Source organism: Cryptotermes secundus, unplaced genomic scaffold (genome assembly GCF_002891405.2).
Source record: "Cryptotermes secundus unplaced genomic scaffold, Csec_1.0 scaffold165, whole genome shotgun sequence".
NCBI classification, from domain to species: domain Eukaryota; kingdom Metazoa; phylum Arthropoda; class Insecta; order Blattodea; family Kalotermitidae; genus Cryptotermes; species Cryptotermes secundus.
Genome location: NW_019737087.1, coordinates 675099 through 702188, shown reverse-complemented (window position 1 = coordinate 702188; position 27090 = coordinate 675099). Strand labels below are relative to the sequence as shown.

General features: G+C 42.6%; 1 protein-coding gene across 4 annotated transcripts in view; it reads right to left on the bottom strand.

Moving 5' to 3' along the window:
* Positions 1-27090, bottom strand: part of LOC111870049 (insulin gene enhancer protein isl-1) — a 252674-nt gene that overhangs the window by 111658 nt on the left and 113926 nt on the right. For all 4 annotated transcript variants that reach the window (XM_023862008.2, XM_023862007.2, XM_023862009.2 and 1 more), the window contains exons 2-3: positions 17378-17567; positions 5665-5948 (exon numbers count right to left, since the gene is read on the bottom strand). In XM_023862008.2, the coding sequence (XP_023717776.1) occupies positions 5665-5948; positions 17378-17567 (474 nt within the window). The remainder of the gene's footprint in view (positions 1-5664; positions 5949-17377; positions 17568-27090) is intronic.

Below are 27090 nucleotides of genomic sequence, written 5' to 3'. Positions count from 1 at the left end.
TAAAAGCAGGTGCAGTTTGAAGGGAAGCGAGTCTTCTACTTTCATTTAATATATCTGAAACCGCGTGTGAAGAAGTCGAGCTGGACCCGCTCTACGTTCAGTTCAATCCGTTCCTTACAATCTTCAAATTGGCGTTTCGATGCACAGATTCTTGTCCAGAATCCCATTCTTCCAAAGCTTTATTCCGTAAGATTGCAATATGTGTAACGTTTCTTCTTTGCTACACGTGGGGCAGGCTCCTTGTTCATTTTCCTCGTAATCTCCTTCAGTCTCCAAACGTCTCTTTCCACTACCTATTCCTACCCTGGCTATACTGTGGCTGTTCGAGACGTCATATCAGTTCTTCTGTAGCCTTGCTAAACATCGCATTGTCTAGGATCATTTCTTCCTATAGACCTTACTTATCTGGACAGGGGATGGGATGGTCGCAAGGCCTCTACTTACTCAAGGCAATGGACGAGCCATAGCTCAAGCGGTTAGTCGCTGGCTTCCCATCGCGGCGGGCCGGGTTCGATCCCGGGTCTGGTCAAGTGGGATTTGTGGTTGAGAAAGTGGCTTTGGAGCAGGTTTTCTCCAAGTACTTCGGTTTCCCCACCAAATCTTCATTCTACCAATTGCTCCACAATCACCCTCACCTACCATGTGGGGCTGGTACAATAGGCCAGAAGTGGCCGCAGTACAAGGGACTTAGTCCCACCCCACTAGCTAAAAAGAAAATACTTAAGGTAATAGAGAAAAATACATAAATTTTGCCCGTGTACCTAGCTGGATTAAAATTTGCGTTTCCAATACTCCAGCGATGCGTGTACATAATTTCATTACTCTGTGGACATTGTAGAAGTTGTTAAATTATGCAGACTCAACTTTCACTAGCTTCAAGATTGTAGACAACGTTAACAATTTAAAGACTGAAATTTTCCTAAATAATGTTGTGACAAAATAATCCACTGCTAGGAAATCGATTGTTAACACAAGTTTGCATGAGTGACGGCGAACAAGAAGTGAAAATTTATTAGGCGGACCGTGCGATGCAAGAAATAGGAGCAATGGCAGAAGACAGGAATATATGTGATTACATACAAAGAGAAATTGGATAGGACGGTAAGGGAGAATGGGAGCGAAATAGAAGTGAATTTAAATGAGTAGCAATTGGCAGAGGTAGCAATAGGTTATGTGTAATTAAATCTTTATGCACAATATATGAGTTCTGTGACTGCCTGTGTGGTCTAGTGGTCAGAGTTTCTGTCTACAGATCTAGAGGTCACGGGTTCAATTCCCGGGGCTACCAGATTTTCTGAGAAGTAGTGGGTCTGGAACGGGGCCCACGCAGCCTCGTGAGGATAATTGAGAAGCTATTTCAGGTCTAGAAATCCTAGATTAACGGCCGTGGGAGATTCATTGCGCTGACCACGCGACACCTTTTATCCGCTAAAGTTGACACTACGAGTAAATTCGCCGACAAGCGGCGGTCGTTCAGTCGGCATAGTTCGCTTGCGGACTACAGGCTAGGGAGTTTGTTTTGTTTTATATGAGTTCTGTACTACGTGAATGGTGATTTAAGCTGGATGCCAAAACGTACGACAATGGAGTGAAACTCCATATTTCCGGAGTGCAAACTCTACTAGACCTATTAGAGTATTCATTTATGCGTTCATTTTGTTCATTCGTTAACTCATTCATTCATTCACTAGCTGTTTCAAAATTATCTCTGAAGAAAGAGACCAGAAGAGTCTAATCCATCAAAACTGGAACCACAGTCTCGATAACCACGTACGTTGGGGTTCCTGCCCTCTGGAACCACGCATTTGAATTTCTGTTGGGATATATATAATTTTGTCTGTTTCTTATTTATATTTTAATGACAGAAACCTAACTCTGGATTCATCCCTTATTGAAGATTTATACCAAATATACTCTGTCCCAAAAAATTCTAAGGGGAACATGCCAAAATGACAGGAGAAGAATTTTAGTCGACTTAAATTTATAAAGAGGTCAATGAACCCACATGATATCAAGTCAACGCAAAGTGTTTCAGTCTATGACTTTACTAGGAAAATGCCTCGTGTCAGTTAAAAACATCAGGGTCTAAAGTTTATCGTAATTAATATGTTATTTATGAAATAATTATTTTCAAATTCTGTACCCATACGGTAGATATTAACAACATAAATTAATTTAGTAGATGAAATATCAGGTTTCAAAAGTAAACATGGGCCTAAAAATAAATTTAGAATCCCATTTCTCACTTTCTTCAACATTTCTGGACTTGTTTTAAAGAGAAAGACACTAAACCGATTACATAAATGCCACGATAAATATCCAAGTAAAATTAAACCAATTTTACTTAAGTATCCATATGCTTAAGTGTCAATATACAGTGTGTGAGTGCCTTCAGTCTCGACCTACTTTATATATTGAAACTAGGGAGAGGAACTCATCAGTATGGGCTCAGAGCAATTTCAGGTCAAAATACGAGACGGAAACGAACTGCTCAGAACTGGAAAGCAAATCACAAAGTAAATCCAAGAATAGTATGAGCTGTGAACACGAAGAACGAGCCATATTTCCATGGAAATATCTGGAACGCTAGGAAGTTCGTCTGGCACTGCCAGAGAATGTATAACCACCATACGTCGCTGTAAATATAGGAGGCGAAAATGAACACTTGGGTGATAGCAACCAGCTGACGACTTCTAGATCTTGTGGACATAACAGATGGGGTTCGAAAGAAGTTCCTTAATTTAGGATAGGCTGCTTCTGCTTTAAAAGCTTGTACAAATTACAGTATCAATGTGGATGGGCACAACAATCACTGGATATTTATGACCTTCCTTTCTTCTACCGAATTTTACTAAACTCCGTATTCCAGGCGATTGTCAGAACTGGAGGAGAGGTAAGACGACGTCCATGACAAATATTGAAAGAAGGGCGAACAAGGGGGGGGGGATGTAAGTAATTCTTTTCCATTCATACTAAATGTTACAGGAAATCAGAGATGACCAATTTCAATCGTGAACTGAATTGTGGTTGATTGATTTAGGATTATTCTGTGACATCTTATCAACTATTGATATTATATAGCGCCAAATGGCAGGATGATTTCTCAATGACTATTTAGACAGGATACCAAAGAAAGGAATGGGGCAGATTTTGCCCAAAGAATCAGTAAAATCACAGAGCTTCATCGATTAACTCCATGGAGCACTCTTTCTTGAGCAGTTAACAGTTGTTCAGCTTGTCAAGATAGGCTGCAGCTTCTATAGTATCCGAAGGCTCATAGCAGTGTTTACAAGAGCTTTGGGTCTATTCTATAGGCGGGTTCTCAACTTATTACTATATATATTGTCATTCGATCTATGCCTGTATTCTCAAAGCGATTTGTTTCTTCAAGTTTTCAGACCAGAAACATATATGCATTTATGTTCTCCTGCCCCGATGCTTTCAGCCTCCTTGGTATCAGACTACGAGGCTCATGAATATAGGAAGTTCTGCTTTATCACCTCTGAAGGTTACACAGCGTCGAAAGATAGGTCGATTCTTTAATGATAATTATAAGATGATTGAAAGGAAACGGATGTGAGCTACTCTGAGGCAGCCTTCCAAGGAAGAACTTCAACGCAGCCGGCCTTCGGTCCAAGATGCGAATACGGGGTCTCTTGAGATAAAGTCTCTCAAACGCTACGCCTCTTGAAGGGTCGCCATGTTGTAATAACGAAACTTGACTAACTACAGTGCAGCAACCTGTTTACAGGGGATTGTGTGTTCAGATACGTTTATAAATATCTTGGAAGATATGAAAAAATTGTGTCAGAATTTGTTACACAAAGTTTTAATGATATGAAGATCAGCTTTTATACGAAACTTACAGTTATATAAATGGGGTTAATAAATTCAAATCAAATCGACATTTACACTGAATATTTACAATCCAAAATCGTGGAACAATGTGTATGTCCATTTTGTACTGTTACGTCATAAATCTCCATGTAGACCTACATTTAATCTCTGTTAAATGAGAATGTAAAAGATAAATGTAACTCTGTCCATGTGTTTAATTAATTAAGCACTATTCCTTGAATATACATGCAGGATGGAATTATAACTCCACCTTTCTTGACCCCGGCAGTAGAGGGAGATGAGTGGTCAGCTTTAGGCCCCTGCCGCTTTACCCCCGTGGAAAGGGCGCCCAGTTCCTATTTGATAGGGAGCTGATGGGTCCCAGAGCAGGTCTGCACACTGTGAAGTGGAGGAAAATCTTGCCAAAACAGGGACTCAAATACCGGTCGTCCAGCACGTAGCCCGTAGCTATACCGGAAGAGCTATTCCGACGCCTTAATTGAAAGAATAACATGTAAATTAACTTCTCCAATTTTTACTAACAATGCAATGCACTGTGGCACGAAATGTTAAGAGACGCATGGTTTGTATATCTAATATAACTTTATGACTTGCTTATGAAAATTGCACGATTGTGCTCAACAAGGTAAAAGCCTACATTTACAAACATATTTTAGACAACTTGCTCAGAAGAATTGACAAGTAAATTTACTTTTATCAACGAAAAAATTTGTCACTTACAACCATGCCTAGTGAAACTGCTAACCTGAGGATCAGGCTAGCAAGAAACCTGACCAGAGGCTCCAGATATGCCAGGCAGCTGACAATACCTTCAATAATTATTTGCGGCTAGCCCATAATTGATGGTCCTCCAGTCTGGTGGTTGGGAGGGCTGAAAATGTTTCTTCGTTGTTGAAAAAAAAACTAATATTGTGAAATGTTGCATAGGGCCTCGGATTGGACAGGGAATTTGGAATGAACAATAAAAGTGAACATAAGATTTCAATGTTCGAATGTCAAGGAGTCGCTAAGTTACGTTCTTTATAGAGTGGAAAAGCAATTGAACTGGACTCCATGACGTTGAGTCCTTAAGTAGCTACCAGTTGCTCATCCACACAAGAAATTCCCAGGGTTTTGCGGGAGCCGAAGGTTCATTACGTGGTTCATAAGAACCGGTCACTGGTATTTATCCTGAGCCAGATGAACATAATACACACCCCCAAAACTTATTTCTCTACTGTCCAATACTAAGAGAACGACAGAAGTTTAAAATACCTGAAATTTTATGCTTTTTTTTCCCTTAAAAGTAACAGATTGTGCTACACATATGAACATGCAATATTATTATTTATTTCAGCTTGATGACCGTAACCAGAAGAAACCATCAGGGTTAAAATTAAAAAAAAAGGTAAAGCTATCATTGTAATAGGCCGTTAAGGCTCATAGGGTTGCGAGACGTCGAGGCTCAGACATTCTTGCAGACAATCGGCTCACAAATTGAGGTAAGATAGTCAGCCTTAAGCACCGGCCGCTTTTTACCTCTAAGAAGATTCCTGGCACTCATTTCTGTTAAAGGCTGAGCCGACCCCAGGCTCCTAGCCCGGCTGGAAGAATTAGGTCAATTGTAAAATCCAATAACTTCATCGGGAATGGAACCCACTACCTTCCAGCTTGTAGCATAGTGCCTCAACTAACTACGCTACCGCGTGCCCAAAACATGACGGGCAATAAAATAAATGATCTAAAAGTTTCATTCGGTACCGGCAAGTAATAAAGATCAGGTTTTCACCAACAGCTACATTATATGGGACAAATTGCTTATCCTACCTGAATTGGAGCCCTCGTTATTATTGTTATGACTACTGTTGTTGTTGTTCACGTTGGTCGTGTTGTTGTTGTTCTCGCGGTTCGTCGCCTTTTCCAGCACTTCGTGGTCCTCCTTGCAGAACAGCCCATCTTCACGGAGCGCAAACTCGTCTCCCGGGATCAGATGTCGTTCACAGGCGCTACACCGAAAACACTCGATGTGGTAGATCTTCGTTTTGGCTCGCATGACGAAGTCGGTTTTGCTGAAACTCAGTCCGCACTTGTCACACTTGGTCCCGAACAACCTGCACCAATCAGAGAAGACAAGAATCACAAAATGAGGGAACTTGACTGAGGGTAGCGGCCGCGGCCGAATGATTAACATTCTAAATACTTACTAATTATGGAGCTGAGCCCTTCTTGAAGAGAAGTTAATCTGCAGCTACTCAAGAATTTCTTAGCATTTTATGGAACCCGAAGGTTCCTTACCGTGTTCACAAGAGCCCTACAATGGTCACTATCCTGAGCCAAATCGAATCAGTCCATATCATCCCATCCTGTCTCTCATAAGATCCATTCTAATATTGTCCACCCACCTACGCCTTGGTTTTCCCTTCTGGCTTTCCCACCAATATCCTATACGCATTCCTCCTCTCCCCCATTCGTGCTACATGACCTGCCCACCTCATCCTCCTTGACTTGATCATTCTAAATATATTTGGAGAAGAGTACAAGTTATGAAGCTCCTCATTATGCAGTTTTCTCCAACCTTCCGTCACTTCATCTCTCTTCGGTTCAAATATTCTCAACACCCTGTTCTCAAACACCCTCAGTCTCTGTTCCTCCTTTAATGTCAGAGACCAAATTTCACACCCATACAGAACCACCGGGAAAATTATAGTTTTGTATATTCTAATTTTTATGTTCTTGGACAGCAGACGAGAAGACAAAAGGTTCTGGACTGAATGGTAGCAAGCATTACCCGAGTTCAATCGATAGAGCTAATCCCTGAAGACGGAGACAGAATTCAGCCATCGAAATATTGTGTTTTGAAATATAAATAGGAGATGTATAATGTCCCAATTCCCACTCTATCTAATAGCCTGTTTAAGCATACCGTCGCTATACGTAACGCCCAGTGACTATAAAACTTCTAATTGCTATCTGAATATAGCTCTTCCGAATAAAGGCCTAAACTAAAGGAAAGTTATATCTGCTGAGCTTAAATCTACCACGTAAGCCTGAATATGTTGCTATCCACTGTTTATGTTTTATTTATACAAAACTAAACATGTTTTAATTCTGAAAATTGTGAACAAAAGTAAGTAAAACCTATACTACCATTAAGAAATAATAATTTCAAAATTCAGTGCATTAACTACAATTAGACATATTTTCACGAATACCAGTAATGTTAGCAATTAGGAATACTCACAATCTTATCCCTTAATATTCATTCTCAAGGACTCGAAAATAAGGCGACCCCTTTTTTCTGAGAAGCAGTGTTTGAAGAAAAAAGAATCTCGCCTTATGTTCCGGCTGATAATGTTACTGTTGTCTTGAATCCATCAGTTCCTCCAATCATGCAGGCTATTATGTTTTAATTTATGTATTTATTTAACTACAGACAGCGCAATCGATATATAAAGACTGGCTACAGGCTAGACGACCAAGGAATCGGAGTTCGATTCTGGGTGGGGGCAAGAATTTTCACTTCTCCATGTCGTCCAGACCGGCCTTGGGGGCCCAGCCAGCCTCCAGTCAAATGGGTAAGGAGGACAATTTCCCTAGGGTAAAGCGGCCGGGGGGTGAAGCTGACCTCCAACTAGTGCCGAGGTCAAGTAAACAGTGATCTATACATCGACTCCCTCATATGTCTTCATGGCTTAGTGCTTAATTAGTTAAGCATAGGGATAACTTTACATACTTACACTCTATCGACTGAGTACTTCAGGCCTACTGTGGGAAACGGATGCGTCACTCTCAGCTGGTGATGTAGGCAATTACATCATAATCAGGAACTTACTACATTTTATTTGTAACATAGAATTCCGGCCGCGCCATNCTTAGTCCCACCCCACTAGCAATAGCACCAGCACTGGTACAATAGACCAGAAGTGACCGCAGTACAAAGGGNCAATTACATCATAATCAGGAACTTACTACATTTTATTTGTAACATAGAATTCCGGCCGCGCCATAGCTCAAGCGGTTAGTCGCTGTCTTCCCACCGCGGAGGCCAGGGTTCGATCCCGGATCAGGTCAAGTGGGATTTGTGGTGGACAAATTGGCACTGGGGCAGGTTTTCTCCGAGTCCTTCGGTTTCCTCTGCCAATCTTCATTCCACCAGTTGCTCCACAATCACCCTCACCTATCATCTGGGGCTGGGACAATAGGCCAGAAGTGGCCGCAGTGCAAGGGACTTAGTCCCATCCCACTAGCAATAAAAAAACATAGACTTCCGGTAATCATGTGCCTTTGAGAAATTCGAGTATATTCACAGTGGACGCCGCTTCCGTAAGGTCGCCTAGGCAATGTGGACGTAGCCTGGTTCTCGTAGTAGAGGGACTGATAATGGTGAATTGGAAAGGAAGTGGAAGATGTCTGTGGCCTAACTTAAGATACAGTTCCAGCAATAACGTTGGAGACAGGGGGCGGAGGATCACTGCATATCCGGTTCCTCGTTTGGATCCGAACCTGGCATGTCCCAGAATAGCAGACACATTACGCCTGTGCCAAGTACCTCCTTCTGACCACCCCAGCTGTGTTAACTTTCATGTGACTGCACATCTTAAGTTTAACAAAATATTAAGTACGAACTGGAGTACTTCAGCTATGATGTCAAGACCGCAGATGAGCACTGCTGTAGACCTGAGACGAAACCGAGGTATATCGCTGGAAGTGGGCCGCCAACCCAAACCAGCAGCCTGCATCACGTCACAGCATGCAGTGACATCTGGGATGGCTGCTACGCTTCCCACACCCCAGGGAAAACAAGGCAGCCTGTTTGTACATGCCCCTGACCCTCAAGGGTCGTGGGTTCAGATCCCTTGTGGTGAGATCGAATTCCACCACTAGCGCCACACACGTTGACATGGCAGATATTGCTTTGAACAGCAATTTGTGTCACGCAATAGCTCGTTTCGATGTCTGGTCCGCGAGCGAAATAGAAATGTTTTTATTATTATTTATTCTAATTTTCTTAAGTTAAGCTAATGCACATAATAAATTCCAAGACAATTTGCTCAAGAACAGTTATCGGCGATGCGAGATGCAGACACAATAATTTAAGATTTTGGCCTACGAAAATATGCCACCCATTGCTAGGCAACGGGCTGGTAAACAAGTTCTCGCGAAGGCAGTCTCTTGGAAAAGAGTCCATTGTTAGGTAACAGTCAGCACACTAATGGACTGGTGAGATAGCTAGCATGTGACTTCTTTTCAGTGTGGCCCGCGCTATGCCCAATGCTAAGCAAGAGAACTGAAACACGTTTACAATATGTGTTTTCAATGGTGCCCGTGCAGAAGACTTATACAGGACATTGTAGGTCGTTTGCAGTCATAGCTGTGAAGCCGTTAGTCAAGCCGTCACGGAAAAGGAGTCGAGGAGGTTTCAGCAGTTGAGAGTTCAAGGAGAAGAATGGAGCATATCCATGTAGAATTGCGAAGATTAATTGAGTACAGCTTAGGGCAGAGGAGCACACAGTGACTGAACACGAAATAACAAGATTTCATAGTGATTTTAAGCGCTAGTTTCTGAGTTGAAATCCGTTGCCAGGAGACAACTAGTGGAAACAGAGAATTCTAGTGCGTGTGCAACCCGACAGCGCTGTACTAATTGTAATTAAGAGAGAGAGTGTAACCTAAGTGCTAATAAATCCAGTCATACCAACTATAACCCGTTATTTTCGGCAAGCGTACCGCCCTACACGTAACAATATACGAGGGTAAGTCAAATAAGTTACAAATGGATATAGAACTAAAGCAAATAAGAGTACTGATTTGAAAAATGCTTTCATTTCTCAACACAATCTCCCTGTACATTGAGGCACTTGTCCCATCATTTCACAAGTCCCTGAAAACAGCAGCATAAAATTCTTTGGGCTGCTGTCGGAACCAGGCGTGTTCACACGGCATGGCCTACCTCATAATGCAGGACAGGTTAGGTTTTCACAAAGTCTGTGCACGATGGGTGCCGCGCATGCTGACCCCACAACACAAATTGCAAAGAATGGGTCTAGCATTACAGAATCTCTATCGCTACCAGGATGAAGGACACGATATCATAGGTATGTGAACAAGAAGTGTGACCGCTAAGAGAATCCTCATGGTCCTATGTTCAGTATCCCAAAACATATGTAATTATATACTACAGTAACGGTGTGTGTGTGTGTGTGTGTGTAAAATATGGTAAATAAAAATTCCGTCACAGTTTAATTAAGTACCATGACATGAAGACATATGGTGGAGTGGAGATATAAATCCAAGCATTCTTAACTTTGGCACTAGGGAATTTGAGAACTGAGCTTCATGTTCGAGCTGCTTTAACTCAGTAAACAGCGCCCGGCACCAAATGCTAGGAGGCTGAACGCCGTGGAGAAGCATAAAAATATCCCCGCGACTGCCAGAAAACAAAACACCGAATCCCAGGCCTTCCAACCTGTAGCCTCGCTACTGTTGACTGAGCTATCCCGGTACCTGCGTAGATCTACTCTAAACATATATTAATTTTCTGTTATTCTCCACCATCTGATATGCCTTTCATTTACACACATTTTAATATTGTCAAGTGTTTATTGCTCCGTGACTAATAATAACGGGGGTTTGGATTGGATTATTGGATTTATTAACACCTTCTTGTACACTCACTCGTAATCACGGTCAGTTACAATTACTCACAATAAATGGCTGCCTAAAACTCTCTCCATTCTGACTGAACTACGACTGACTTCTGTTCTAGTCGTCTTCTGCTGTGATCTCATGGTTTCTGTCTTCTGCTCCCACTGACTTAGTTCTCCTTTCTACTGCAATTCACTCAGTTCTTATCTGAATGGTCACTTATGTAGCTCATCAGTATCCTAGGAAATGTCTGTTGAATATTCGTTTACATGGAAACGTGTCTCTCATCGCATTCCTTAGCAATGAGCCCACATGTCACACTGATTTTTGTGGACAAATTTAAGAGATTTACAGAATTTCGATGGGGGCACGAGGTAGAATAGTTGGTTGAGGCACTATGCTAAAAGCAGGAAGGTCGCGGGTTCTAGTCTGGATTAGGTAGATTTTTCAGTTGACCTATTCCTTCCAACCGTACTATGGGCCTGGGGTTGACTCAGCCTCTTAACAGAAATTAGTACCAGGAATCTTCCAGGCTGACAAACTTGCCCCCATCTGTGAGTCGATTGTCTAAAGAAAATGTGGGACCCTCGACGTCTCACAACCCTATGGGCCTCCACGGTCTGTTACAGAATTTCGAGAACGAATATTGGGCTACAACATGAATGCGATAGTGACATGCAAAATATTTGGATTAAAATACGTTATTCTGGAAACATGTATAGCATGAAGGACTGACACGCAAAGAAGTATAAGATTACACCTTTGATAATTTACAAGTGTCCGTCTGTTTATTCACTCATTTGCAGCACCTTTTGGAGACAATTTCAATTCGAATGAAGACATCAGATTTGCTATGAGCGTAAAGGATCAGTATATAAAAAGAAAATACAGAATAAAATAAAAAAATATGCGTATTTTTTATATTCCTCTACATCACCAACTTTATAAATGATAAGACGAAAAGGAAAATGACAAACGACGACGTGGCTTTCATCAGCGTGCTCCAAGGCACAGTCAAGAAGCCGGCCCCTTCTGCAGCAAAATCGTCTCAAAAATATGAAACAGTTTCATCTTCTTAGTCCTTAATCGGAGAAGGAAGTTGAAGGGAATATAAATGCTTATCCTTTTTCGCCTCTTCCATAAAACATCAAATAAATGTGAGGTTTATAGTATTTTGCACTGGATAACGTGGAAATGCGTTCACATGGGACCGTAGGATAAAAATGAAAGAACGCTTTTGTGTATGTGAGATGTAATGCTGCCATGCTGCGAAAACTACGTGAAGCTCGTTCCTCTGAGATGTGATTCCGTGTGTTCTGGTAGAAGCCTCTATCTTCAGAGTTGAAGGAGAAGCTGCTTGCTGCAATTCTCTGCTTCTTGCTTTTCATTCCTGAAGACTGAGGCAGACGTCTTCCTATGATTCGTCGATAAATTAGACCAGACAGAAATTTTCGTATTTTTTTTTTTTTGCTCTTACCTCAGTTTTGGAAATTTTTAGGGAGCCGAGATAGCACAGACGGAATAGTGACAGACTAGGTGCTGGATGACCGGGTTTCGATTTCCGCCATGGGCAAGATATTTATCTATATTCCACAGCGTCTAGACCGGCTATGGGACCCATACAGTCTCCCAGCCAGTGGGTACTGGGGGCTATTTCTCCAGGAGTAAAGCTGCCGGGGTGTGAAGCTGACCACTCACCTCCATCTAGTGCCGAATTCAAGGATAGTGGAGTTATACCGCCACTCCCACAGTCGTCTTCATGTTGTGGTGCTTAATTAATTATGCACACGGGCAGTTTACCTACGCCTTTGCTTGGAAATTGTTGAATTTTGGAAACCAAATGTGTTTCAAAATTTCTGGTGATTGGTACATTAAGTCTGAAAGAAACTTAAGTTGCTCCAAAACGTGTTCACAAGAAAAAATTATCTTACACAGTAAGCCCATTTGAGCACTTATTTGAACTGATCAGGACAATAGGTGTGTAAACAGAAATATCTACTAGGAATAACTCAGTATAGCGACTAGGTTACTGCGTAGAATTTCTGGGAATCTGAGATCGATTCCCGGCGGCATCAGAAAATATTTACTTTTCTACAGAGTCCAGACCGGATCTGCGGCCCTTCCAGCCTGTTGTCAAATAAGTACCAGTGGCGCTTTCTCCGAGGAAAATGCGGCCTGGGCGTGAAGCTAATCATTCACGTCCATCCACGCTGCAGCCGAGGCTATGAATGCGTGCAGCCATACCTATACGTCCTCATACACAAGTACATACACTGCGTTTAAAGAACAGATTCACTTTAACGGAGGTGACTATTTGGCGACACATGTTTCAATATCAAATAAGCAAGCCTAACAATTTAACAAAGAAACGGTAGCACGTGAATATTACGTGAAACTGAGCAAGACCCTACAGCTTTTACCTCATACTGAGAAATATTGTGAAATGTATGCCTATAGAAGTTTCAAAATATTAGCGGCACTCCAGAAGAGAGGCTGCGCTGTAGCTATGCTCACATTTTCATAATGATAATTTAACAGAGATTTGTATGCTTCAGCATTTCCAGACAATGGTTGCTGAGTTCAGCTACGTGTGACTGTGGAGTCCGTGAGGAAGTGGTAATGAGTGAGACTCACAGGTCGCTTAACAGCTACCAACTAAATGACTGTAACAACATGATGATCTAATCACCATGAACAAACATCGAAATTGATGGTATCTCATGACATGTTAGACGAACATTACTTGTCAAACATTTCTGTCGGCTCTCGTACTTCAAAGACTCGCACAGTTACGACAATAATAATGATAATGAGCACCAGGAGAAGGGACAGGTGGAGGGGGAAGATGGTACTTGCTACATGCGGGGAGTAATCCTTCGTACAACGAGCACAGTAATAGGCACTAGAGCCCCAGTGGGCCTAAGCCTACCTCCATGAACTTCTCCGTTCACATCGGTTTTTCTAGATCTTACACATTCGGTAGGACTCCTTGGGCGGGTGATCAGCTCGTCGCAAGGCCTCTACCTGTACATAAACACAGAAAAAACACACAAACTACACATCCAAGCCCTGAGTAGGGTTCGAACCACGATCCCGGTTTCCAAGCGACCGAAGACAGTACATGCCTTAGACCGCTGGGCTACCGTGACCGGCAGCAACTCAATCAGTCTCAGGTATTCTCACTTTTACACATCCGTTTCCACTGACTGTCTCGTAGGTTGAGTCAACTGAAACCATCAAACTAACAAATTTTCCAGCCAAGTATCTAATTAACGGGCAAATTATTCAATCAATAAACCATCCAACTAACTAACGAAAAAAACAACTCACCATAACAACAAACCCTCCAAACAACAAATCGACCAACAAACAAAATGCCCAATATCTATGCAACTACCCAATTAGACTGTTTTTCTTTGGGTAAGATAACTGGCGATTTATAATCTTCACTTGTTCTAAAATTGTGATTAAGTCTGAGAATTAGCGGAGGTTCTACCTAAAGCCTTTGTGGACTTCCGGTGAATTTTCTTGTTTCTTTTTCCTTAAACAATGCTGTAAACATCTTAGAACATATATGGTTGAATGACGCTTTATGAATAATAAATTTGAAGTGACGTGGAAAGGGCCGGTGCTGGCCTAATTTAAAGTAACATCCGGGCATTCAATGGAGGAACTGAGAAAAACATCGAGATAATCTATTGTCCGGCCGAGATTCGAACCAGGCGCCTGCCAAACATAAGTGAGGAACGCTACCTCTAGTGAAAAATAGTAATTGTCGCCACAGGAAACTGCCATGTTACTTACAATCTCCACAATTTACTTCGGCGCCCACGTTTCTGAGAAAGAGTAAAACTTAATCCCGTGCGCCCCCAATGCAGCATAGACTGATGCGCAAGCGCAGAGAGCAACTTTCTCAGCGGTATTCTGCATGATCTAATCTTATTTTAGTGCAGCTACTCTTATTGAAGATAACTACGCAATCCTGAGAATGCATGGCGCTTTACCACCACGCTCGGATACATATCACAAGAAACGATATTTCGTACAGTCTGAATTTGTAGATCTGTCCCCCTTTCAGACCTTGAAGGTAAAATTGTGCTGCTCAGGACAGAGAGGAAGAAGAATAAGAAGAGTGCAGTAGGAATGCAAGAATAAGCAAAGAAGAGGAAGAAGGAAGGGAGTTGAAGATGGGGGAAGAATACATGGATTAGTAGGAATATGGGCGGAGGGAGAAGATTAAGGAGAGAAGAGAAAGGAGGTGAAGTAGAGGGAACAAAAATAAGGTTGATAATAGAAAAAAGAATAATAAAAAAATGGAAATGATAAAGCAGAGGACAAATGGAAAGGGAAGAAGAAACTTATTTTTGATGTCTTGGGTTTGAAAAGGATACCCAATGATATATAAAGACTTCACTAATTCGGGCCAGTATGGAGATAAACTTTGTACAAATTAGTGAATGTCCGACTTACAGTAGTGCTACTGAACTTATGTGCCGGGAAGTGGTCTCCGTTCCAGACCACTACTTCACAGAAAATCCGGTAATGTCGGAAATCGAACCTGGGACCTCTGGATTTGTACCCAGGAACTCTGACCACTAGACCACAGAGGCGGTCATTATGGAGTGATATATAGCAAAACGAGCTTCGAAAATTTCAGTTCATATTATTCTGCACGGGAACTCTCTTTTTAATGAGTAGCTTTCGAACAGAACGGGAACGACTGGGGCTCTATCTCGTCCCTGCACGCCCCTACGCAGGGCATTCTAGTGCACTGCTTTGACACAAGAGTATGGACACATGGCGGGAACTGTAACACAATCTGCTGACTTCGGTTGCTTCACAGAGCAGCTATTTTTATTTCATGTTATGGATGACAGCAAAGTTGGACCCCTTGCTTTGTGTAGGTTGTGTTTATTTGACAATCCTATATTAGAGGACTCGGATGTGTTTGTTTAGGCGTTCACTCCCTGCACTTCGGTCTGCCAGATATTCGCACACCCACGCGAGGGGTGAGGGTAGCTAGTTGGAGGGTAGGAGAGGGGCTGGAGTTCCCAACATCAGCATAAGTAACTTCACATAGGCGCGCCATTTCATGTGCTGGTTGGGTAACTGATCTGTACAACTCCATTCACAACAAATCATGCACGCTGCAGTTGTTTCTTTTTAATTCGTGTCGTGGGGTGAGACTGTGTCCACTTGGTACACTGGCCACTAGTGGGTATATAGAGGCTTATTTAACAATTATCTGCATGTGTAGTGACTGCAGATGTTACGCGGTTTGATGAGATGTGTAGAGTGGTTACTAACGGTGGGTTACTTTACAACGCTTCTAGTATCGCAGACTATATTGCGTAGAATGGCAGAATAATAGATGTATGATTAATTTAAAATAATGTATAGACTTTCTTTCACACCGCCACGAGCCCTAGAAATCTTCAACTTGAGTCCATACCAGTAGGCCTTCTAATTAAGCAGACGAAATGACGGGTCAGAATGAGACGAGTGGCCATGAGTAACAGTGAGAATATCGCACTCACAGGATTAGCAATCTCCATTTCTTAAGGCCGGATGTGCGCCATGCTTACAGGCGATAATTCTAACGATAACAATTCCATTTTAAACAACGTCTGTTAATTAAAGTATTCTCACATTGCGCACCACGCTGGAGCAATCATGTCTTATCTAAAGTAAGTCCAGTTTTGTCTTAATGAAACCAATTTTACCGCACAGTGCTTCTACAGCCCACTTTGACTCACTCGCCTAAGGAAAGCTTCTTGTGGCTTGCTTCTGAACTAACTTCAGGCACTGGAAAGAAGTCCCCCGGATGGTGGGAGTGAGGGACTTCCCCTTCTGCCTCAAATTATATTGCCTCATCCCCTCTAGCATACTTCAAGTAGCCAAAACTGCTCGTCGCTAGCAAAGATAATGAGGTAGCGGGGGGTGGAGTCCAACTGGGTCCACTCGGCACGGCGGCCACTGATTGGCCTATTATAGCCTATCACTGGTGATTATGATGTGGAGAATTTGATGGAATGAAGATTGGCAGGGGAAACCGAAATACTCGGAGAAAACCCGCCCCAGCGGCACTTTGTCCACCACAAATCCTACTTGACCGGACCCGGGATCGAACCCGGGCCGCCGCGGTGGGAAGCCAGCGACTAGCCGCTTGAGCTATGGGGCGGCCCAAGAATATGAGGTAGGTTTAATTCGTAACACTCGCCTGAATATAATGGAGGGACAGTGGAGGGGACATACGAAACTACTGGAGTGGGAAGTGCAACATTTCGAGAGTGATATTTGGAAGATGTTAATGTAGGATTTCTACGGCCTCAGTACACTGGCGGCCAGTTCCCTTTCATCCTTAATATTAGGACCTGTTGAAAGATTAGCTCCAAGATCATATTAACCCACATACAAGCTCTATTTGACCTACATAACATTAGATGTTCTGCCTATTTTCTCCAGTAACATATGTCAAAAACGTAGGGCCTGTCACGTGTGACTCACTAGTTTTCAACACAAAAGGCACATCTTATATACACATGATGAAACCTGAGCTTCATTTGTAAATGTTGAAACCAAAGAGCAGTCAAAAACAGTGGACGTACGCACATTCACAAAACAAGCCGAAAAAATTATAAACAAACGTGTTCTGACAGGAAGTTTATTAAAACTGTTTTCTGGGACAGGACAGGAAAAGAGGGCTAATGTTGGAATTCATGCAACAAGGGGCCACAATAACGTCAGACTTATACTGTGAAACACTAAGAAAACTATGTAGGGTCATTCAAAACAAAAGGTATGGAATGCTGACATCCGGTGTAGTGCTCCTCCATGACAATACGCATCCTCATACTCGCAAGCATGTAGAGTGGTGTCATGGTACAGTACTCACCTAACGTAGTCCCTCTTGCAGTACGTCTTGCCGTCTCTGACGAAGCAGGTGCAGGTTTCGTCCAGGAACTGATGGCACTCTGCACACTTGAGGCAGGCGGCGTGCCACTCCAGGTCGGGGGCCACTCTCAGGATATATTGGTCGTGAATTTGAGCTCCACAGCCCACACACAGACTCAGCCGCCGCTTCTCTGAAACACACAGTGTTATCTCTCAGCTCGTCTGTTACGGACTTCAATTGTGACAGAGTAGCGAAAACCAAATTTCTTCGGAGTTCTCGTATTCGCATGTGTGAAATCCTGTCCGTGATGAAGGCAGGAGCTCCATTGCAGGTCATTACATTTATAAATCCCATCGAATTCTTCCCTTATCTGAACACGATTCCTAAATGCATGTACATAGCCTTATTCCACCTTACCCAAATTTATCTTCTTCACTTTCTTCACTGTGGTTGATATTTCGTTATTCCACCAAAGGTAAAACTGTTCCTGTGCTTAATTAACTAGCTATTACACCATGAAGACATACGAGGCAGTGGATGTATAGATCCACGTATTCTTGATCTCGGCAATAATTGGAAGCTAGTGGTTAGTTTCACTTCCCAGCCGCTCTATCTCATGAGCAAAATCCCCGGCGCCCATTGGATAAGAGGTTTGGTAGGTCCCAAAACAGATGTGGAACATATGGGGACAAGAATTCTGTTCCTACCGGAATCGAACTCCGACCCCTGGGCCGTCCAGCCCATTGCCAGTCGCTACACCGACTGCTCTATCTGGACTGGATTAACTAAAAACTGCCTTAATGTTTATAATTTCCGTTCTATTGTTTATCGGTTATTAATTAGGCCGCGAAATACAACTGCTTAAAATTTGTAATCAGATAAACTATATTCAGATGTTTTACAGTGAACTCACTGTATCGTGTTTAGTAAAAGCTATCCCTGTAATAGAGCCTGGAAGCCCATAGGATTGCGAGACGTCGAGGCTTTCACTTTTTCCCTAGACACTCGGCTCACAGATGGAGGTGAGGTTGTCAACCATACGCGTCGGCAGCCTTTTACCCCCAAGGAAGTTTCCTGGTACTCAATGGTGATAGAGGCTGAGTCGAACTCAGAGCCATAATGCGACTGGATGGATTAGGTCAATTGAAAATTTCAGTGACCTTATCGGGAATCGAACCCGCGACCTTCTAGTTTGTAGCAGAGTGCCTTAATCAACTACGCTACCGCGTGCCCTTTATTTAGGAATATGGAACCGTTTAAATACCTGATTCAGACCGCAGATATTCAAATGGTTAAGTACTTCTGAATTTCTGTTAAAGCATAAGAAGTTCACAATTTAAATAAACTGCTTCAAAAATTTATTAATATTAGGCCCGTAAAGCAATTGCTCTCAATGATGTTTACTTGTTATTCCCTTCATTAAACGGACATTTTGTCATGGGTTCATGTTCCGATTATAAATATATACGAGTGTATATATATATATAATTGTCATTAGAACCATTTATATGCCTAAATATGAACCAAAAGAAATATGAACTCATGCATGTCCAGTAAATGCTATATAACAAGGAGCACTGTCTCTAGCTGTAATAATCTTATTTGACCTCTGTAATTGTTAATGCCATAAAAAGGTAAAAAATAATGCAGTCCTTGTGCATAAATAATTATGCAGAAAGCCATGAATACATATGGGATTGTGTAGGTATAGCTCCACCATCCTTCACCTAGGCACTAGATGGAGGTGTCTTGTCAGCTTCATGCTCCGACCGCTTTACCTCCGGGGAAATAGCCAACGTTACCTATCTTAGGTTGGCCTCAGAGCCGTAAAGAGAAAAATGTTAACCTTGACGAGAATGAAACCCCGTCTATCCAGCCCATACAAAATGCTGTATTATTTGAACAAATTTAAGCATACCGATTACAGGCGGGGTAAATTGAAAAGTGTGACAAATGTGAAGGAAAGTATGCCCCCTTACAGCAAAATAGTAGCCCTAAATCCACCTTACAAACACAGTCCAAAAGAGAAAGACGAATTTGTCACGCAATATTACAAGAATCCACCCTGTTACATAACGATTAGTTAGATAAACTAAATAACGCCACATCAATGTTGCAATCTTTGTAAAATTAAAAAATGAAACAGAAGACAGTCTAAACGACCTGTATGTCTAGAAACATCTTTGTAGTACTTATAATAATTATTTAAAAAGCAGAAATTTTCAATCTGAAAATTTATTTAAAGTGTTACTAAGAAGTAACCGCCTCTGTGGTCTAGTGGTCAGAGTTCCTGGCTATGGATCCAGAGATCCAGATTCGATTCCCGGCCCTACCATATTTTCTTCTGAGAAGTAACTGGTCAGGAACGGGGTCCACTCAGCCTCGTGAGGATAATTGAGGAGCTATTTCAAGAAAATAGCGGCTCCGGTCTAGAAAACTGAAATTAACGGCCGTGGGGATTCGTTGCGCTGACCACGCGACACCCTCTATCCGCAAAAGTTGGCACTAAACATCGCCGACAAGCGGCGGTCGCTCAGTCGGTATAGTTCGCTTGTGGACTAAAATCACGGAGTTTTGTTACTAAGATGTGCATTTTAGAGATACTGGGGATCCGTGTATGCAATAAGGCTACCTTGTGTCATAAATGTCGCCAACACATAACAGCCTGAACATATAAGGAAACATCACGAGACATTACAGCCTATACTGTAATTGAGTACATGCCAATAACATTTGAAATTCATTCGCGCAGAGATATAATTTATATAATGCATCAATAAATATCATAAACCTTGAGGGAATATGATATTTAAACAGCGGACGAGTGTACTCGCATTGCGTCACTAACATAAGAAGACCAATAATATTGGAAAAAAAAAAACTGGTAAGCAAAAACACACTATTCCTCAGAAGTTATATCTTCCAATTTGCTGCCTCTGTTGGGGTAAAATAAAAATTTCGGTTTCCTGTAAGAAAATACTTCGTTTTGTACAGCAAAAGCGTAAACAAACTCCAAGGCAGCCCAGCGAATGTACTATTGAACTGTGGTACTGTTCGTTACCAAGGACAGTCAGACAATTACAGAAGCTGCTGTTTCTCTTCTCCGTTAAACTGCAGTTTGCCCGTCACGAGCAGCGCGCCAGTGAAGAACTGTTACGTCATGGCAGTAGGTTTACAAGCCTGTCAGCCAACGAGAGCAGCCATTAGGCCTCCCATACACACACAGTTTGGCCTTCCGATAGACCTTACAGGCAAAACTGTGACAGTTTACTCCCTCCCTTTCCTCCCCATACACGCGCAGATAAAGCGGCAGGCTTCATGACACGATCACGGTCTTCCAGCCTATAATGTTGAGTCACACCCGTCACATGCTACGGTCCTGCAGGCAGAACTGACGGACTGATGGATTTCCCACAGGCCAACAGTCCAAACGATTGGCCGGCCGGCCGCACCACACACGTCAGTTTTGCCTTTCAGTCTTCAACTGTGCAGGCCGAACTGGGGAGCAAACTGTGTGTGTATGGGGGGCCTTTACGCGCACGCTGCTGACGAAATCTGGCGGCTGGCATAGAAAACACTTTTCCAGGAACACTGTAGACATGTTGTCATTGTGTCTACCTACCTTAATTTAGTGGTAAAATTATTTCGCAAGAATAATTAGGCTCCGACCGCCTCTGTGGTCTAGTGGTCAGAGTTCATGGCTACAGATCCAGAGGTTCTGGGTTCGATTCCCGGGGCTACCAGATTTCCTGAAAAGTAGTGAGTCTGAAACAGCGTCCACTCAGCCTCGTGATGAAAACTGAGGAGCTACTTGAATGGAAAATTAGCGGCTCCCATCTAGAAAACCGAGATTAACGGCCGTGGGAATCCGTTGCGCTCACCACGGGACATCCTCTACCCACAAAAGTTGGTACTAACTTCGTCGACAAGCGACGGTCGTTCGATCGGTGTAGTTCGCATGCGGACTAAAAGCCACGGAGTTTAAATAAGTCTCAGATCAGCAAAATTGCATATCTACATGTAATGGCGTAAATATAATTTCTGTATAAGCATATTAAAAGAGCCCGGCTAGCCCAGTCGGAATAGCGATGGACTACGGGCTGGAGGGCAGGGATTCGATTCCGGGTAGAGGCAGGTAATTTATCGACGCCACAGCGTCCAAGCCGCTTCTCGGGTTCACCCACCTCCCATCCAGTGGATACGGGTGGGCCTTTCGTAGGGGTTAAAGCTGCCGGGGCTTGTAGCTTTTATCTAACATCCATCTAGTACCAAGGTCAAGAAAGGTGAAGATATACCTCCACTCTCCCATATGTTTTCATGGCATAGTGCTTAATTATTGATCAAGTCAAGGAGGATGAGGTGGGCAGGTCATGTAGCACGAATGGGGGAGACGAGGAATGCGTATAGGATATTGGTGGGAAAGCCAGAAGGAAAGAGACCACAAGGAAGACCAAGGCGTAGGTGGGTGGACAATATTAGAATGGATCTTAGAGAGATAGGATGGGATGGTATGGATTGGATAGATCTGGCTCAGGATAGGGAGCAGTGGAGGGCTCTTGTGAACACGGTATTGAACCTCCGGGTTCCATAAAATGCTGGGAAATTCTTGAGTAGCTGCAGAATTGGCGGCTCCTCCAGAAGGACTCAGCTCCATGAGTAAGTAAGAGTAAGTAAGTACTTAATTAACTAACACAGGGGCAAAGTTACGTTTAATAAGAATACTGATGAATGCATCACTTAAACTCTTTCATTACTTGTATGTAAGCCTGTATCAGAATGACCTGATTGGCAGGCCGACCCGCAGAATAATTTGTTAACAGGATTTGACCAAATTCCTTGTATGCAGTAATCCGATTGCAGGCGTGCTCAGACAACATGGCCATGGGTGGAATTGTTCCTTCTGTGGCACTCTCTGCTCCTTGCAGGTCACATTTCTGCATGTGGCCTTGGGACTAAAGCATTAAATTACACCTGGTGATCCCTTTTGATAAAATTAAAGTGGGCCCATTAATACAAGTAGACCATCTGCTAGACATATTAATGGCCATATCCTCTCAAACAGAGAATTCGTCCATTGCTAGGCATAATTTTGTAAATCGCGTATTTCAAAATTCCACATGAACCTACATTAATACTGGAGTTCTTCTGTATCAAATTTGTGGATTCGTGAATTTGGACAAAAGAAGGTAACCGAAACAATATTTATTTCGTAGATTACACGCATTTAAAGTAATTAAATATAATCTTAAAATATAGTAATTGTTATTCATTGGGGAAAAACGTTGAAATAAATACACAAAAAAATGCTTCAGGGCCTGCTTATAGATTTAGGAGTATGTTGAATGAATGACTGAGGGGTAGGCCCTCTCGGCCCTTGCACCACGGATTACAGTGGTCTATTGTGCTTTAGGAGCATGTTAGTACCAAATGAATATTATAAATGAATACAAAATTCTTAGCGGAGCTCACTAAGAGCAGTTTCCTGTTTCACAGGTTTGTAGTCTGACAGAACGGTTTCTCTAATATTTTTATTTTGCTTGTGAAGAACTTATTGAGTAATAATTCTCTGTAAAGTAAAAGTAAAACTGTTTCTGTGTTGAGAACCACATCATGAAGGTGTGGAAGGGAGTGGAGTTATAACGCCATCTTGTTCGCCTTGGCACTAGAAGAAGGTGAGTTGTCAGCTTGACGTCCCGGCCGCTTTATACCAAGGAAAACAGCCCCGGGTTCCATTAAATTTATCGAGAATGACTTCAATATCTCGAATCGGCGACATATCTATTACAGATACTATACATAAAGTATGTAGGTGTATTCACGATTTGTGCCAAATTTTAATTGCCTGATTCTAATGATTCATTATTTTTCGCCGGGAGAATAGCCTTTTGAAGGGCTCCAGAGTGGGTCTAGACACTACATTCCCCTGTCGGGAATCGAACCAAGTTCCTCCTACTTCCGCTCCGTTATCTAAGTCACTATACCGACTGAGGTGCTCCTGTATCTAGAGGAAGGTAAATGCAAAACCGTGAAGTTGTCTCTGTATTTAATTAGTTAAGCACTATGCCATGAATAAGTATGGGGGAGTGTAAGTATAACTCCACCATTCCTGACCTCGGCACTAGATGTGAGTGGTCAGTTTCACGCCTCTGTAGCTTTACCCCCAAGAAGACAAGTTCCGGTAATCGCTGGATAGGAGGCTGGTTGAGCCTGGACGCTGAGGAGTAGAAAAAAAGAATCTTACACTGCCGGGAGTCGAACCCGGGCCGTCCAGCCCGTAGCCCGTCGCTGTAAAGACTGACCTGACTCGTTTCCTAGGGGAAGAAAAGTGGGAAGAATTTAGCATACTTCACGGCTGAAGGGGCTGCCATAATGTACATGTATGTAGAGGAGTTCTGTGTGACTAGCAGTGACATCTGGTTTCGGCCGATCGTCACAGATTGCTCTCCCCAGATATTTATGTGACCGATGACTTCTTCGTTTGTCTGGCGGACTACAGGAGGTGTTGACGTTGACTGCATAAGTAATACAGCAGCTGTTTGGGTGGAGACAAGAAGGGTTAGCGGAGCGCGCCGATTGGCGGAACCTGCTCACATCACCGCCCAGTCTTGTAAACCTACCCACCATGGTCTCCTCAGATCGTGAGGCTGGAGGCCACGTACTGCATCACGTACCATATACAGAGGAGCGTCCACATGGGCGGGATTCCAATCCTTCCTGAGTCGAAGGCACAAGGGAACTTCAGGCAACAACAAAGGAACATTTAGCATTTCATTTTGCGAAGGTTGAAAATGAGCCAGCATAAAGTAGTCTAGTTATTTTTTCTGGTTTGTAACGCCGTGTAGTTCGGTAGAATTTCACCGACGTTTCGTAGGAACGTATCGCATCCATCATCAGGATTGAAGAGTAAACCAAGTAGTGGCCGATGAGATAACCTCAAATACTACTTAGTCTACTAGTTATTAACTAACTAACCAGCTAATGCCGTCTAGAGAAGCCGCCAATCGCTCAGCTACTCAAGAATTTCCTAATATTTTATGGAACTCGAAGGTTCATTGTCGTGCTCAAAACAGCCCGTCACTGATCCTTGGCACGAGCTAGATTAATTTAGTCCATACCATCCTATCTTCTAGGATTCATTTAACATCATTTTCCCACTTACGTCTAGTTCTTCCTAATGGTCTCTTTCCTTCTGGATTTCCAATTAAAACTGAATATGCAATCCTCTTCTCGTCCATACGTGGTGCATGCCATGTCCATCTCATTCTCCTTGACTTGATCATTCTAATTGAATTTGGCGAAAAGTACATGTTATGAAACACCTCAACCACTTTTCTCCAACCTCCCGTCACTTCATCCCTCTTCGGTTCAAATATTCTCGTCAGGACCCTTATTTCATTAAGCCCTATTTCACCATTATCCCATCCTCTCCTAGTTCTCAAATAACCTCGTCCCTTCATGTGTACCGATTAATAATTTGTATGCCTTTCCTATTTCTCCCATGCGTGCTACATGCCCCGTCATCTCCTCTTCTTTGAGTTGATCACACCTGGAATATTTGGTGGGCGGTGGCTAACCCACAAATTATGAAGCTTCTCGTTGTGTAAAAGGAAGGAAAGGGGGAAATATGTGCAGCGAGAGAGAAACAAACAAAAAACAAGGAAAGGAAGAAAACAGAAAGAGAGAAAAAGAAATAAAGAAAGAGAAAGAGAGAGAGAAAGAAACAAAGAAAGAAAAAGAGACTTACTTTAGGAAAGGCGATAAAGGTACCATACTGCATATATAGGCCATTCAGAAGAAGTCAGTTCCAAATTTCGCTCTGCCGTGAAGACTGGCTATTCCGTTTACGGGCCTAATTGAAAGAAATGGTTTATTTAAGACTTCTCAGAAAGAGTAACGTCATTCTTGAAGTGGAAAGAAAAATGTTTAAATCCAAAGAGATGATGAATAGGAGGAAAGAAATATAGGAAATGAAGGTACAATGCAGGCCTACAAGAACACGTGACTTGCACCTAGTGGCATCAGTAAGGGAACTGACTTCATGTTTCGCCGTCTTCTGTCCGCGACTTTCCGGTGACGTTCTTCGATTAGGCGATTTTATTAATCGATATCACCCTAAGCACTATACAAGATAGACATGACACTAAGATGTTTTGTTCGTGACGCAAAGTGTCCCCATCATTATTTTCTCACAATTACATGAGTAAATTTGTTGTGCTTTACTGTAAATACAACGCAGCAGGATTCTACACTAATAATTCGAGGAGAGAAGCCGCACTGGGACAGATGTCACGCTTGCTGTGGTTCCAAATTCTGACACTAGGAGGAACTTGCGCGCACATCGCAATATCCGATTTGCACGAGTAAAAGTTAACTTAGGCGTTGGTTGTATGAGTATTGCTTATGACTCGCAGTTTGTGATTAAATAAGGTAAATAAAGTTAGTTTGTTCATTCGTCACACTTATCGTCTAGTGTGCCAGCTGTAGCCGTACCACTGACACCACCAGCTTTATTTGTAATCAAGATTTATTTTTAGAGTAATTACGCATAGGATGTAGCAAGAACATTCAAGGGTGACTTTTCCGGATTTTTGGTTTCAAGAACAGGGTCTGCTTCACTGCTACAAAGACCAGGCAGAAAGCACCCCGCAGAGTTTTCCTGGAAATTCAGTTCGAAAGTTGACCGGCGGGATCCTTTGGTAAAGTTACACTTGACAGGTTTTTAACCCCCTAAGTCAAAAGTGGGAAAGCCAGCAACCCACGCTACTGGTATAATTTTTCAAGCAGCTGTCAAAAACGACGTTAGGACTTTAAGGTCCAAAGTCCCAAACTAAAGCTAGGTGGTTGGAACAGTGAGAACTACGGTTAACTCCCAAAATTCGAATTGTTCCAATCAGCCGTAATTAGGGTAGTAACTTGGAGGTGGAGCTGAAGCTGTGAAGATTTCTTGCTTCAAAGCAGAGTCAGTCTGCTAAAGACAGTCTCTGAAAAAACTCTCCAGGTGTACAGCTGAAAAATTAGCATCACTGGCAGCTTGGTTTGAAAGCCAAAGTTAAAAACAAAATTATTTTAAGTGTGTTACTGGAACAATCTCTGAATATCTCTGCAAAATTAATTAGACGCAAAAATTAGTGTGAATCTTAATTTGGCTTAAAAGTTTAAGTGAAAGTGTAATCACTTCCATGTGTTGTGCTAAAAAGCAGTCGCTAAATAACTAGCCAGGGATTCGGTCACAAAAGTTTGAGTGATTTCAAGTTTGTTTAAGGGGTTAAGGACAAGTGATGTTATCTGAACATCAAAAAGTGCTCATTAAACAGTGGGTGGTAGTGCCTAGCTATAAACACTTTTATCTTTCCCGCTGACGCGAGGCCCGTATGCACCCTGAGACAGAATCTCATCGCTCTAGTGTGAATGCAGTACCTATCACATGTAGTTTCTGGTTCATCCCCCCTTTTCCTGAAAAGTAAGCCTTTATAGTGAGCTTACTGGCGCCCAGCATTCATGTAACCCATATCCCGCAAACATCAAATAACCACAACACCAACAAAAGGGAAGAACTGGACAAGAAGGACGCAGCAGCAACCTGCAAACTCGGAGTAACAACAGGTGAGAGGGAACGGCTAGAGGAGCAGCTGCAACCAGCAACCAAAGGGCCAAAAAGCGGCCTCCGTAGTCTAGGGGTAACGTTCCCACCTCATGACTCAAGGTACACGGCT